At 32.8% G+C, this 13,480-nt stretch overlaps 1 protein-coding gene across 1 annotated transcript in view; it reads left to right on the forward strand.

Moving 5' to 3' along the window:
- The window catches only part of ACSS3 (acyl-CoA synthetase short chain family member 3), a 173,259-nt gene that overhangs the window by 108,736 nt on the left and 51,043 nt on the right, over positions 1–13,480 (forward strand). The window contains exon 9 of the mRNA XM_081309979.1: positions 10,633–10,736. Coding sequence (XP_081166105.1) covers positions 10,633–10,736 — 104 coding nt within the window. The remainder of the gene's footprint in view (positions 1–10,632; positions 10,737–13,480) is intronic.

Consider the following 13,480-nt stretch of genomic DNA (forward strand, 5'->3'; position numbering starts at 1 on the left):
GCATTTTTATCTCATGCAGTTTATCAGGGAGAAAGCATTCAACATAACTATGTAAAACAGTTTTAGTGTTTTTTATTACTAACATAGTTTTTATTGTATATTAACTCTATCAGGTTAATTGGCAGAGTTCTTCCCATTACTAGTATTGAAGATTTTATCAAGTGTTTTTTCTTCAACTATTGAGGACTATGGGATTTCTCCCCATCATTATTCTGCTATTTGTTAATGTGGTGAATTATAATGATTGATTTTTCAAGTATCAAACCATCCTTACATTGGGAAAAGCACAACTTTGTTGGTATAGTATTCTTTTTAAAACATAGTGAATTCAATTTGCTGTAATTTTATGAATCTTTTTTTAAAAAAACTATACTTCTAGAATTTTAAGTTAGGACAAAATTTAGTGAAAGTACAGCATTCCTATATACTTCCTATCCCCACCCCTCCAAAAAAACAAAAAACCATGCACACTCCTTTACTGTTAACCTGTCCCACTTGATTGGCACATTCTGTACAATTGATGGACCTACATTGGTGCACCATTATAATCCTAAATCCATGGTTTATTTAGGTTTATTCTAGGTATTATATATATTCTGTGGATTTGAACAAATATATAATGATATCTTTACCTTTTTCTGTGCTACACCTATTTTCCTTTCCTTTTTCCTAATTTTGGGAAAATGTTAAGTTCATACTCGTAATCAACATTTACCTCTAGTTTTCCTTTTTTATACCACCATTGGTTGTGATTTCATGGTTATGTTAGCCTTATAAAATGAGTTTGGAAGTCTTTTTTTACCTTAACTTGTGGAAGAATGCATGAAAGTGATTTTGAAATCTATGTTGATAAACAGAATACCTGAAATTTTGTGGTTTTTGTTTTGTTTTCTGTTTCATTTTTCTCTTGTGTCTTTGATCCTAAGGTCTTGTCTCCCAATATGTCATTGTTGTAAAAAGAAGCATAAATAAGCTATGTTTGGACTCTGGATGTTGTTATAACTTCACAGAGCAATACCTATTTGGGCAGGGAGCTACCATAGGGCAGATCACTTCTATCTGATTAGAGGCTTATTTGATTCAAAGCTAGACTTCAGTATTCCAGAGGGCTGGTTTCTTTCCAGTTTTCCTTTACTATTAGGGAGTACGTCTTCAGGTCTTCCAGCTGAACACCTAGATGTTTTACAATATCTTTTTCCATTTTGGTTTTTGACCTATAATTTTCTTTTGCCAATAAACTATTTTGGCTGAAAGTTCTGTTAATTTTCTGAGTCTCTGGCCCCACAGTTTTTGTTTAGTTTCTCCTTTGTTTTTGTTTTTTTAACTAATTTGCCAATTGATAAATGTCCCATCACAGGAATCAGCAAGTGAATGTCTGGCTTCCTTTTCTATATAGCTTTCTCCTTGATATTTTAATGACTCAGGTGCCCATTGTCCCTTTTATTTTCTGACACCTTCAAAAGGTGCTGTTTAAAAATACTTTCTCCAGTCTATCTGGCTATCTTTGAGAGAGATTGTTGGATGAAGTGCTAGTTGGCTATTGATGGGGAAAATACATATATAATATTACCACAGATGTCTTTATATTTCAAAAGTGGATTTGAGTGGGAAGCAAGTACAAGACTCTAGAATGACGGAAAGATGAAGATAACTGCAGAAATTTAGTTGGCAAAAAATAATGATGATCTGTCATGTGAATTAGAAGTTGATGAGGCATCACTGGAATAATCTATTTTTATTCAACATCTGTTGGCACAAGTGAAAAATAAATTTGCTTGTTTGGTAATTGATGGACCTTGACAGAAATATTCATTTTAGTCCATTTCCTTCTGATCCTATTTTATTACCTGAACATTCTTCACCAGATTTGTTTTCAGCTTTTTATCTATTTCCATGTGACTTATTTTCTACTTTGTACTAAAACTAATTTGACTATCTATCCATTTTTTTCCTGTTGGCCTTTCCCTTACCATATGAGTCTTGAAATGTGCTAAATTTAATATAAACTTGGGGAAAGGTGCCTAAGTTTTATGCTCATTAATTTCTTCCTTTTTGCTTTTTTAAAATTTAATTTTCTATTCTGGGTATTACATATTATCATTTTTAAAAATATTTTAATACTTTAGGTTTAGAAGCAGATTTTCCTGCCAATGTATTAATATCATCAGATTATTATCTACAATTTTATTAATTAGTCAATAATAATCTAAAATAACACTTGCCCATAAAACTGAAGACTACAGGAAGATGGGCATTTGCTATATGTGATTATTGAACTCTTAAAATGGAGTTATTGTCACTGAGAAACTGGTATTTTAAATATTCTCAAATTTTAACTAAAGTTGAAATAGCCATGTGTAGATAGTAGCTACCACATGGCACAGTGCAGATTTGGAACACATGTAATTAACTCAGGTAAATTTATCCTCCAGAGAACCCAAATTACTGTATAAAAAATAGCTGATTTAACTTTTTGAAAATACATCTTTAAAACAATATACAATTTTTAATCTTTCTTTTTTAAATTTATTTCTTTTAATTACATATATATGACAGCAGAATGCATTTTGATTCATTGTATACAATTGCAGCACAACTTTTCATTTCTCTGATTATACATGACATATCATTGCACCATATGTGTAGTCATATATGTACCTCAGGTAATAATATTCATCACATTCCACCATCTATCCTCCCCCCATAGGCTCTCCCCATCTCTCCCTCCCCTTTGCCCAATCAAAGTACCTCCATTTTTCCCATGTCCTCCCCCATTATGGATCAGCATCCACTTATCAGATAGAACATTCATCCTTCAGTTTTGGGGTATTGGCTTATTTTGTTTAGTATGATATTCTCCAATTCCATCCATTTACATGCAAATGCCATAATTTTATTCTCTTTTAATGCTGAATAATATTGCATTGTGTATGTATACCACAGTTTCTTTATCCATTCATCTATTGAAGGACATCTAGTTTGATTCCACAATTTAGCTATTGTGAATTGAGCTGCTATAAATATTGATGTGGCTGCATCACTGTAGAATGCTGATTTTAAATCCTTTGAGTATAGACCAAGGAGTGGGATAGCTGGGTCAAATGGTGGTTCCATTCCAAATTTTCCAAGTTCCATTCCTTGGAGATTCTAAGGAATCTCCATAATGCTTTCCACATAGGTGACACCAATCTGCAGTCCCACCAGCAATATATGATTGTGCCGTTTCCCCTACGTCCTTGACAACACTCATTGTTGTTTGCATTCTTGATAAATGTCATTCTGACTGGAGTGAGATGAAATCTTAGAGTAGTTTTGATTTGCATTTCTTCAATTACTAGAAGTCTTGAACATTTTTTCATATATTTGTTATCAATTGTACATCTTCTGAGAAGTGTCTGTTCTGCTCTTTAGCCCATTTATTGATTGGGTTGTTTGGGGGTTTTTGTTGGTGGTGTTAAGTCTTTTGAGTTCTTTATATATCCTGGAGACTAGCGCTATATCTGACATGCATATGGCAAAAATTTGTTCCAAAATGTGAGCTCTCTCTTCACTTCCATGATTGTTTCTTTTGCTGAGAAGAACCTTTTTAGTTTGAATCCATCTCATTTATTAATTCTTGATTTTCTTTCTTGCACTTTAGGAATCTTGTTAAGGAAATCGAGGCCTAATCCAATGTGATGAAGATTTGGGCCTATGTTTTCCTCTATTAGGCTCAGGGTCTCTTATCTAATTCCTAGGTCCTTGATCCATTTAGAATTGAATTTTGTGCATAGTGAGAGATAAGGGTTTAGTTTCATTTTGCTGCAGATGGATTTCCAGTTCTCCTAGCACCACTTATTGAAGAGGCTACCTTTTTTTTCCAATGTATGTTTTGGCTCCTTTGTCTATTATGAGATAACTGTATTTATGTGGTTTTGTCTCTGTGCCTTCTATTCTGTACCATTGGTCTATATGTCAGTTTTGGTGCCAATACTAAGTCTTTTTTTTTTTTACTTTAGCTTTCCAGTATAGATTAAGGTTTGGTATTGTGATGCCTCCTGCTTCACTCTTCTTGCTAAGGATTGTTTCGCTGTTTTGGGTCTCTTATTTTTCCAAAAGAATTTAATGATTGCTTTTTCTATTTCTATAAGGAATAACATTGGGATTTTAATTGGAATTGCATTGAATCTGTATAATACTTTGGGTAGTATGGCCATTTTGACAATATTAATATTGCCTATTCAAGAGCATGGGAGACCTTTCCATATTCTAAGGTCTTACTCAATTTATTTCTTTAGTGTTCTGTAGTTTTTGTTGTAGAGATCTTTCACCTCTTTTGTTAAATTGATTCCCAGTTGTTGGTTTTTTTTTTTTTGAGACCTTTGTGAATGGGGCAGTTTTTCTAATTTCTCTTTTAGAGGATTCATCACTGATGTATAGAAACACATTTGATTTATGGGTATTGATTTTCTATCCTGCTACTTTGCTGAATTCATTTATTAATTCTAGAAGTTTTCTTGAGGAGTTTTTTGGATCCTCTAAGTATAGAATCATGTTGTTGGCAAACAATTATAATTTGAGTTCTTCTTTTCCTCTTTGTATTCCTTTAATTTCTTTCATCTAATTGCTCTGGCTAGAGTTTCAAGGACTATGTTGAATAGAATTGGTGAAAGAGTGTATCCCTGTCTTGTTCCAGTTTTTAGAGGGAATGCTTCTAATTTTTCTCCAGTTAGAATGGCCTTGGATTTAGCATAGATAGCTTTTATAGTGTTGAGGTATATTCCTACTATCTCTAGTTTTTCTAGTGTTTTGAACATGAAAGTGTGTTGTATTTTGTCAAATGCTTTCTCTGCATCAATTGATATAATCATAAGATTCTTATCTTAAATCTATTTATGTGATGGATTACATTTATTGATTTCCATAATTTGAACCAACCTTGCATCCCTGGGATGAACCCCACTTGATCATGTACACTATTTTTTTAAAAATGTTTTTTACACGATTTGCCAGAATTTTATTTAGAATTTTTGTATCAGGGATATTGGTCTGAAAGTTTCTTTCCCTGATGTGTCTCTGCCTGGTTTTGGTATCAGGATGATACTAGCTTTGTAGAATGAGTGTGGAAGGGTTCCTTCATTTTCTATTTTAAGGAATAATTTGAAGATTATTGGTATTAATTCTTCTTTTTAGGTCTTGTAGAAATCAGCTGTGAATCCACCTGGTCCTAGGCTTTTCTTGGTTGATAAGTTTTTGATGGCAGCTCCTATTTCCTTGCTTGAAATTGATCTGTTTAAATTGTGTATGTCTTCTTGACTCAGTTTGGGTTGATCATATGCCTCTAGAGATATCTTCAAGGTTTTATATTTTAGTGAAGTATAAATTTTCAAAATAGTTTCTAATTGTCTTCTGTATTTCAATGGTGTCTGACATGATATTTCCATTTTCATCACAAATTCTAGTAATTTGAGTTTTCTCCCTCCTTCTTTTTTGTTAGGGTGGCTAAGGGTTTGTGAATTTTATTTATTTTATTTTTCAAAGAACCAGCTTTTTATTTTGTTAATTTTTAAAATTGTTTCTTTTGTGTAAAATACATTGATATCCACCCTCCTTTTAATTATCTCCTGTATTCTACTATTTTGGGTGTTGGTTTGTTCTTCTTTATCTAGGGCTTTGATATGTAATGTCAGATCGTTTATTTGTTGACTTTTTCTTCTTTTAATGAGTAAGCTTAATGCAATGAACTTTCCTCTTAGTATTGCTTTCATTGTTTCCCAGAGATTTTAATAAGTTGTTTCAGAGTTCTCATTTACCACTAGGAATTTTTCTTATCTCTTCCCTGAAGTCTTTTGTTATCCATGTTTCATTCAATAGCATATGGTTTAGTCTCCATGTATTGCAGTAGCTTCCCTTTTTAATTTTATCAATGATTTCTAATTTCATTCCATTACAGTGTGATAAAATGCAAGGTAGCATCTCTCTCTCTCTCTCTCTCTCTATATATATATATATATATTATATATATATATATATATAATATATATATATATATATAATATATATACTCTCTCTCTCTATTTATACTCCACTAAAATATAAAACCTTGAAGACAAATTTCTAGAGGCATATGATTAACCCAAACTGAGTCAAGAAGACATACACAATTTAAACAGATCAATTTCAAGCAAGGAAATAGGAGCTGCCATCAAAAACTTATCAACCAAGAAAAAAAAAAATATATATATATATATATTGTATTTTCTAAGACTTGCTTTGTGGCACAACCTATGGTCTATTTTGGAGAAGAATCCATGTGCTGCTGAGAAGAAAATGTATTCACTCATTGATGGGTGGAATATTCTATATACATCTGTTAAATCCACATTATTGTCTTATTGAGTTCTATAGTTTCTTTCTTTAATTTTTGTTTGAAAAATATATCCAGTGGTAAGAGAGGTGCATTAAAGTCATCCAGATTATTGTCCTGTGATCTACTTAGTTCTTGATTTTGAGTAGAGTTTGTTTGATGATGTATGAATCCCTTAAGCAGTATGAAATGTCCTTCTTTATCCCTTTTCACTAGCTTTGGTTTTGAAGTCCACCTTATCTGATATGAGGATGGAAACCCCTTCTTGTTTACATGGTCAATGTAAGTGGTATGTGTTTTCCCACCCTTTCACCTTCATCTGTGGATGTCTTTTCCTGTGAGATGAGTCTCTTGAAGGCAACATATTGTTAGGTCTTTTTTAAAAAAAAATCCAATCTGTCAGTCTATGTCTTTTAATTAATGAGTTTAGATCATTCACATCCAGAGTTATTATTGAAATATGATTTGTATTCCCGGACATTTTGGTTTATTTTTGGTTTTTAACTTGACTTGTTTTCTCCTTTGATTGGCCTTTCCTTTAGTGTAGTTCCTCCCTTTGCTGATTTTCATTGTTGTTTTTCATTTCCTCCTCCTGGAATATTTTGCTGAGGATGCTATGTAGTTGAAGCTTTTTCGCTGTAAATTCTTTTAACTTTTGTTTATCATGAAAGGTTTTTATTTTGTTATCAAATCTGAAGCTTAATTTTGCTGGGTATAAGATTCTTGGTTGCCATCCATTTTCTTTCAGAGCTTGGTATGTGTTGTTCCAGTACTTTAATGTACTTTAAAAACCTAATATAGAAATACATTTCTACTACATCAGTTTCTGTCAGATAAAGTTGTATTGTACAATCTAAATTTTAATCACAACTTACAAATGTATGCATTTGATTACTTAACTTTTATCTCGAATTCCAAATATATATGGTGTTTGTCAAAATTTATGACTTATCTTTTTCTAGTTTATACCCTTTTTTAGTCTTTCTTCTTGCTTTCCCATTCTCATTTTTACACCATCTCCCTTCCTATTGTCAAGATTTCAGTGTTATTCTAGTAGACTTGCATGCTGCAAAGGGCACTCACCATAATCATTTGAATGATTTTTTTTTAACAACTCTGATTCTGGGTTCTTTTCTAATACGGAATTTGAAGTTATGCTTCTCTGTCTTTACAAAGACATTTAAACATCACCTTTGGTATTTATCCTGTCAAAAAAAATGGCTTTTAGATAATTTGGGGCATACAATTGGGAAATATGACATGGGGTAGCCAGTCAAAAACTTTTGACAGTGTGATGTCCCTTTATAGTCATATGAATATGCTAAATTATTAAACCAGACTAAACCCCAAATTTTCCAAAACTATTTGATGATAGTCAACTTAGAGACACATTAAGTAATATTGTCTTAGCCATATTTAATAGAATATGCATACCCACACCTGTACATGTACATACATCTAAGTCAAAAGAAATTACTGACATAATGACTTGATGAAGAATTGTGTATAGAGTATTAAATTAAAAATTGTCTCAATCTGGTCTAGATGTAAGAATTCTGTTTTTTTTTTTTCTTTCAGAAAGTCATGATCTTCCTCTACACTGTCCCATATGGTAGCCACTAAACCCTCTCTGGCTTCTGAGCTCTTTAAATGTGTTAAGTCTAAATTGAGACTTGGCACGCAAGACAGACAGGAAGATGTTTCACTAGTAATTTTTATACTTATTACATGTTGAAATAGTAACATTTTAGATAAATTTGGTTTAATAAAATATTTAGAAAGTACTCATTCGAAGTGGGTGCCATAGGTGCACACCTGTAATACCAGCAATTTATGAGACAAGGCAGGAGGATCACAAGTTCAAGGCCAGCCCAACTGACTTAGTAAGATCGTGTCTTAAAATTAAAAAAAAAAAATTAAAAGGGGCTGAGAATGGAGCTCAGTGGTAGAGTACCCCTGAATTCAATCTGCAATACCATTAAAAAATAATTTAACTTTATTTTTCTCACATCTCTGAATGTAACTACTTGAAAATTTTAAGCTATGACACTTCTTGCATCTGTAGCTCTCATTATATTTAATTAGATCATACCAATCTAAGTCTTGTGATTCCAACTGCATCATCCATCATCCCCTCCAAAATAAGATACCATGATTAAATAATTTTGTCCCCTGGGTATCAATATATTCAGAGACATTGATCCTTTATCCTCAGAAAATACAGAGAGCAGTAACAGTACACTGTTTTGCACAATTTAACTAAAACCTCTTTTGACACTTTTATGTACAGATAGATTCATCTGCCAATGAAAATTACCAAGAATAATTTCTCGTGGTAGCATTTCAAGTGCAGATGCCATTTATCAGTGATTCATTTATACTTAGAAATTAATTAACATGTTTTCAATAACTTGTCTGCAACTAGGATCTTTTACCTTTTCTCCTACTGAGGCCAAACTGCATCTTTGGAGCTAAGATTATTGATAAAATTTAGGGGTGATGTTAAGGTAAAGCTGGCAACCTAATATATTAGCCCATCTTTTATTGAAGTTTGTGCTAGTTATTTATAACACTGTTTCCCCTTCTTCAGAGGTCTTCAAGAGACTTTAGTTTACAAGTCATGGGCTTCTTCTCTACTGTCCATACTACAGTCCTTGAGTGATTTGTGCTATCTTGACAATGATCCTTTTATTAACATAATTTTACTTCTCCCAATATTTTTCCATGCTATAGCCACTTGGTCACTAAACAATATCATCTCTCAGAATAAACACATTTTTAAAGTCTCTAAGTTTAAAATTACCCTGTATAAGAACTATACTGTTTTACTGTTTCTACCCTCATTTTCACCAAACTTTTAATTTATTTTTATGACTTCTGGTCTTTCACCCCATTATTTATTCTGATGTTTCTTTTCCATTCTGGTTGTTAATGTGTTACTGCCCACTCCGCTTGCTTGTTTAGATTTTTCAGGCATCCTCCCCAGTACTGAGCTGCCAGCCCTTCTCTTCTGTATCACACCCAACCTGTGCTGTCTTAGGCTGCCAGTTGAGTCCATGGAAGCCAACTTTTATTTACCCCTTTCACTTTTATGCAATGAACTTGAAATTTCCTAAAATAGCCATTCCAGAACTTTTCTCTTCTCCCATCACAGTACCATACTCAATTGTTTAGAAACCAACATGGTTTCTCTTTGCATTAAAAGAATAAAACCAACTGGCAAATATTTTGCCAACCCCCACCTCCATCTCTGTACTTATCATTCTGAGCCTCTGGAAACTTAAATAAAAATTCCACACACCATGGTCGTTACTGGGTTCATAAAGATGAATGCTCCTAAGGAACTCATAGTTCAGTGTGGCATATAGACAAAAAATAAAAAAATGTTGAATGAAATATATGTTTATGGCAGATAGAATATTTTTGGTGCAGAGGTAGGAATATTTGAATCTTCATGACTCTTCATGAAATTTATAAGAATTAAGTGACTAATAGGATCTCTTTGGTGGCAGGTTACATTAAGATGAACATGTGGGTTTCTGTTTGTTGAATATAACTTTTTTTATTTTGGTGATAATGAAGAAGGAGAAATAGCCATTATGTCAATGAACTAGGAGTAGAGTCAACTCAATTCTATTTGCTATTTAATTTTTTCTGGTCTGTGACATGGTTCTCTCTATCAAAACTTCTAAACCTTCTTTTATCTCTTTGTATCCCTGTATTTTTTTTTTTTTTTTTGATGAGAGTCTCTTTGACCTGGAAGGTAACAATAACATTTACATCAGCTGTTTTTTTTAATGATTTTGAAATAAGGTTAACATGTTCTTGAGATTAAAATTACCTTTACAAGAAGAACTCATAAGAAGGAATAACAGCTTTATATTTTTGAGCATATCTGTTGCCTCCGCTAATACTTGTGAGTATATTTTTGTTCTTATCCTTTAGGAGAAGATAGCAATCAACACTGATGATAAAATTAGCAGGGGTAGTGTCAAGGAGAAAAAGGTTTTCATGTTTGATCATTAGAAAAATACTACAGATAGGTTACTAACATCAACTGAATTGCTCTTCTCAAACTTGAGAAGCTGTAGCTGTGAATTCTGCTTTTTAAGCACCCTGGGATTTGTGTTTGGTTGCATTTGGGTCAAAACAAGTAATGTCTCTTGGCTATTTTCCTCTGACGTAGTTCACTCAATTAAATTTGGCAATATTGTTAAAATGTAGGTGAAATAATTTAGATTTATTTTCAAGGAATAATTTGAATTTGCTGTTTCTCTCATATTCAGATTCAAAACATTATTTGTGGCTGGAGAACGATGTGATGTGGAGACTCTGGAATGGTCCAAAAGGGTCTTCAGAGTGCCTGTCCTAGACCATTGGTGGCAAACTGGTGAGCATTTTCCAAACGTGTATGTAGATACTGCTGAAATGTTCAAAATTTCTCAAAGACTGGAGAAGAACTTAAGCTATGATTATCAGGCACCAAATCAGGATTCAGGTAGTTCTTGTTTCAGTAGGAATAAGCAATTCTTTGACTGTCATATTGTTAATATGTAACAATACAATGCATAAGTGACACTGGGGCCGCCATTTTCTTGGTCCATAGAGAAAAGCACTAAAGACCTCTTTACCTTTCTTTTCTTCTTAGCTTCTCATGTCCTATCTATTGCCACATCTCAGATTTCCCTTTGCAGTATCTATGGCATTCATCCCACCTTCAATGTTCACATTGCCTTGGAACTGTGGCAGTGGTGTTATCATCTGCCTTGGTTTTAGTTATCCTCATCGCTCTTCTCTGTTCTTCCTGCAGTCTTATCCACCCTGCACACTGCTCCCACAGTTCCTGCAGTTCCTGCCATAGGAGTCTGTGCCATCTTTCCTGTGTCTTATAAAATCTAATTTCTTCTGCCTAGCCTTCAGGCAGAAAAATTTATTTTTCTCAAAAACAATTATCATAATACATATAATTTATTTGTTTACTAATTTTGTTTATTCTCTGTTTTTCTTATACTAAGTGGCCCTCGGGAAAAACATATTCTTATTAAAGAGTTGGAATGTAAACTGTAAAACAAGCAAACAGGAAAAAAAAATCTCTTTTTTTTTGAGGGATTTTGTGTGTTTTTAAGAGTAGGTAGGTGATGTTTTGGAGGCTATTTTCCTCCTCACTTAAGTGTAGAGATTTTTTTTTTTCCATTTGACTCACTGAAAGATCTATGGGAGCCTTGTAGCCTTCATATGCACACATTTTAGTGGATTTCCACTTTGTTCATTGAATTAGACAGGTCTTTTTATATTAGTACTTTCAGCACTTCTATTTTCTGAGTATCTGGGGATAGAAAATCAAATTTGTATTAAAAATTAATCTTTCTTTGCAAAAATTAGATCTGATTTTAAATATGATTACTGTCTAGAAGATTGAGTAGGTAACTAAAGTTGAAGATCATGTTTTATATTTTTGATCTTCTTGAGTCTGAGGAATTGTGCTTCTTATGTTATCTCTTTGTATATTACTCTTAGGAAAACATGTTTTCCATATCTTTTGTAATATGAAATAGAAAATGAATGATCAGAGCAATAGAAAAATTCCTTACATCGATGAAAATCACAGAGAGGGTTTCTATTATCTCTTGTTTTATTTACTAAAGGAAAAATTACTTACCTAAGTTCAGATTTATAACTGTTTAGAAAATTCAGAAAATAGAACTTCTTTGGGACAAAAATCAATGTTCTACATAGAAGTATATAAAAACGACTGAGGAATTATTACCTTTGCAATATTGTATAGATGTATTCCCTATTATTCAGTAAAGTTTTAACACTTATTTCCTAGACATGAATTGAATAGAATGTCATGTGTGACAGTTTTCCTTAGCTGGTCAAAATGGGAGGGTTTCTTTTCACCCACAAGTGACCTTACATAATGGAGTGACCTTCTCACCCTCAAGTGTGTGCATGAGAGTTTTGTTTTCCCTCTTTAAATGGGACTATGCTGAAGCTTGCTGAAGGAAACCTGCACATTCAAAAATAAAATTATGATTTGCTTTTTCTTGTAGACATCTTTGTACATAATAGTTTGTGTAGATGTATGTAGTTAGTGCATTCAGGCTTAACAAAGAAACTCACTGAAGCCTGTGAAATAAGCACATGAGGTCTCTCATGGGTACTGAGTTTCATGTGAATTTGCAATTTTTTCTTTAATGTATTGTTCAGAGGGAATTAATAGCCACATTGTGCTGTGTGCTGTTATTGTAATCAGGTTGGAATAGGCTGCTCCTTTACTTTGGAAAACAGGGGTTTCTACTTGTAGAAGGACTGCTTCCTTCCATTCTTTACCCTGTCCTCCAATATGATTTTATAGCTTTTTCTCAAATAAATTACAGAAATACATATATATTGAACGGCTAGGCAGATAGATAAGAATATAGATAGATGATAAATAATTTTGTACTTACGAAAGAATTTTAACCTAGGTGATGCAGGTGTTAGCTACTAAGAGAAAACCTAGGTAGAATCTTTATTTGCATGGGAAAAATTCAATTTATCATTTCCAAGGTTGAGGTAACTGTAAAGTGATACTGAAGTTCAGCATTTGCAATATTTTTCTTAAAGTAATATTAAAATAATATACAATTTTGGGGGGGCAAAAGTTAATAACTCTTAGGGAAACTCTTAGGGAAAGAAAAAAAATATATTTCTAACCCACTGAGGAATTTTCTAGCGTTTTACGTATTAAATAGATGGTGGCACATTTCCCCAAGGGGCCTGCTGGTGACGATGGATAGTGTGTAGCGGGAAGTTAAGTTTTGACCAAATAATACTTTCCTTTATTTCAATTTTCAGTCTTCTACAGGACCTACTCTTTATTGCAATTGACTTAAAAATTGATATTTTTATGTTTGCACACTTTTATAAGTCTTCCATGTATGTCTGAATAATTCATGAATTTGCTCTTTGATTACATTAATATATTTGTATAAATGAGCTGTTTGAAAATTGTAATGTATGATTGGAAATTAGTAAGGGGTATGTTAAGTAACTAAAATTTATGAATAAAAATTGATTGGCTCCTCTGACTTAGGTTGTAAGAAGGTACTCTGCAGTCAATCTATTTATGTTACCAGGCTGTTGGTTACC

Source organism: Spermophilus citellus (genome assembly GCF_964194105.1).
Source record: "Spermophilus citellus genome assembly, chromosome: 10".
NCBI lineage: Eukaryota > Metazoa > Chordata > Mammalia > Rodentia > Sciuridae > Spermophilus > Spermophilus citellus.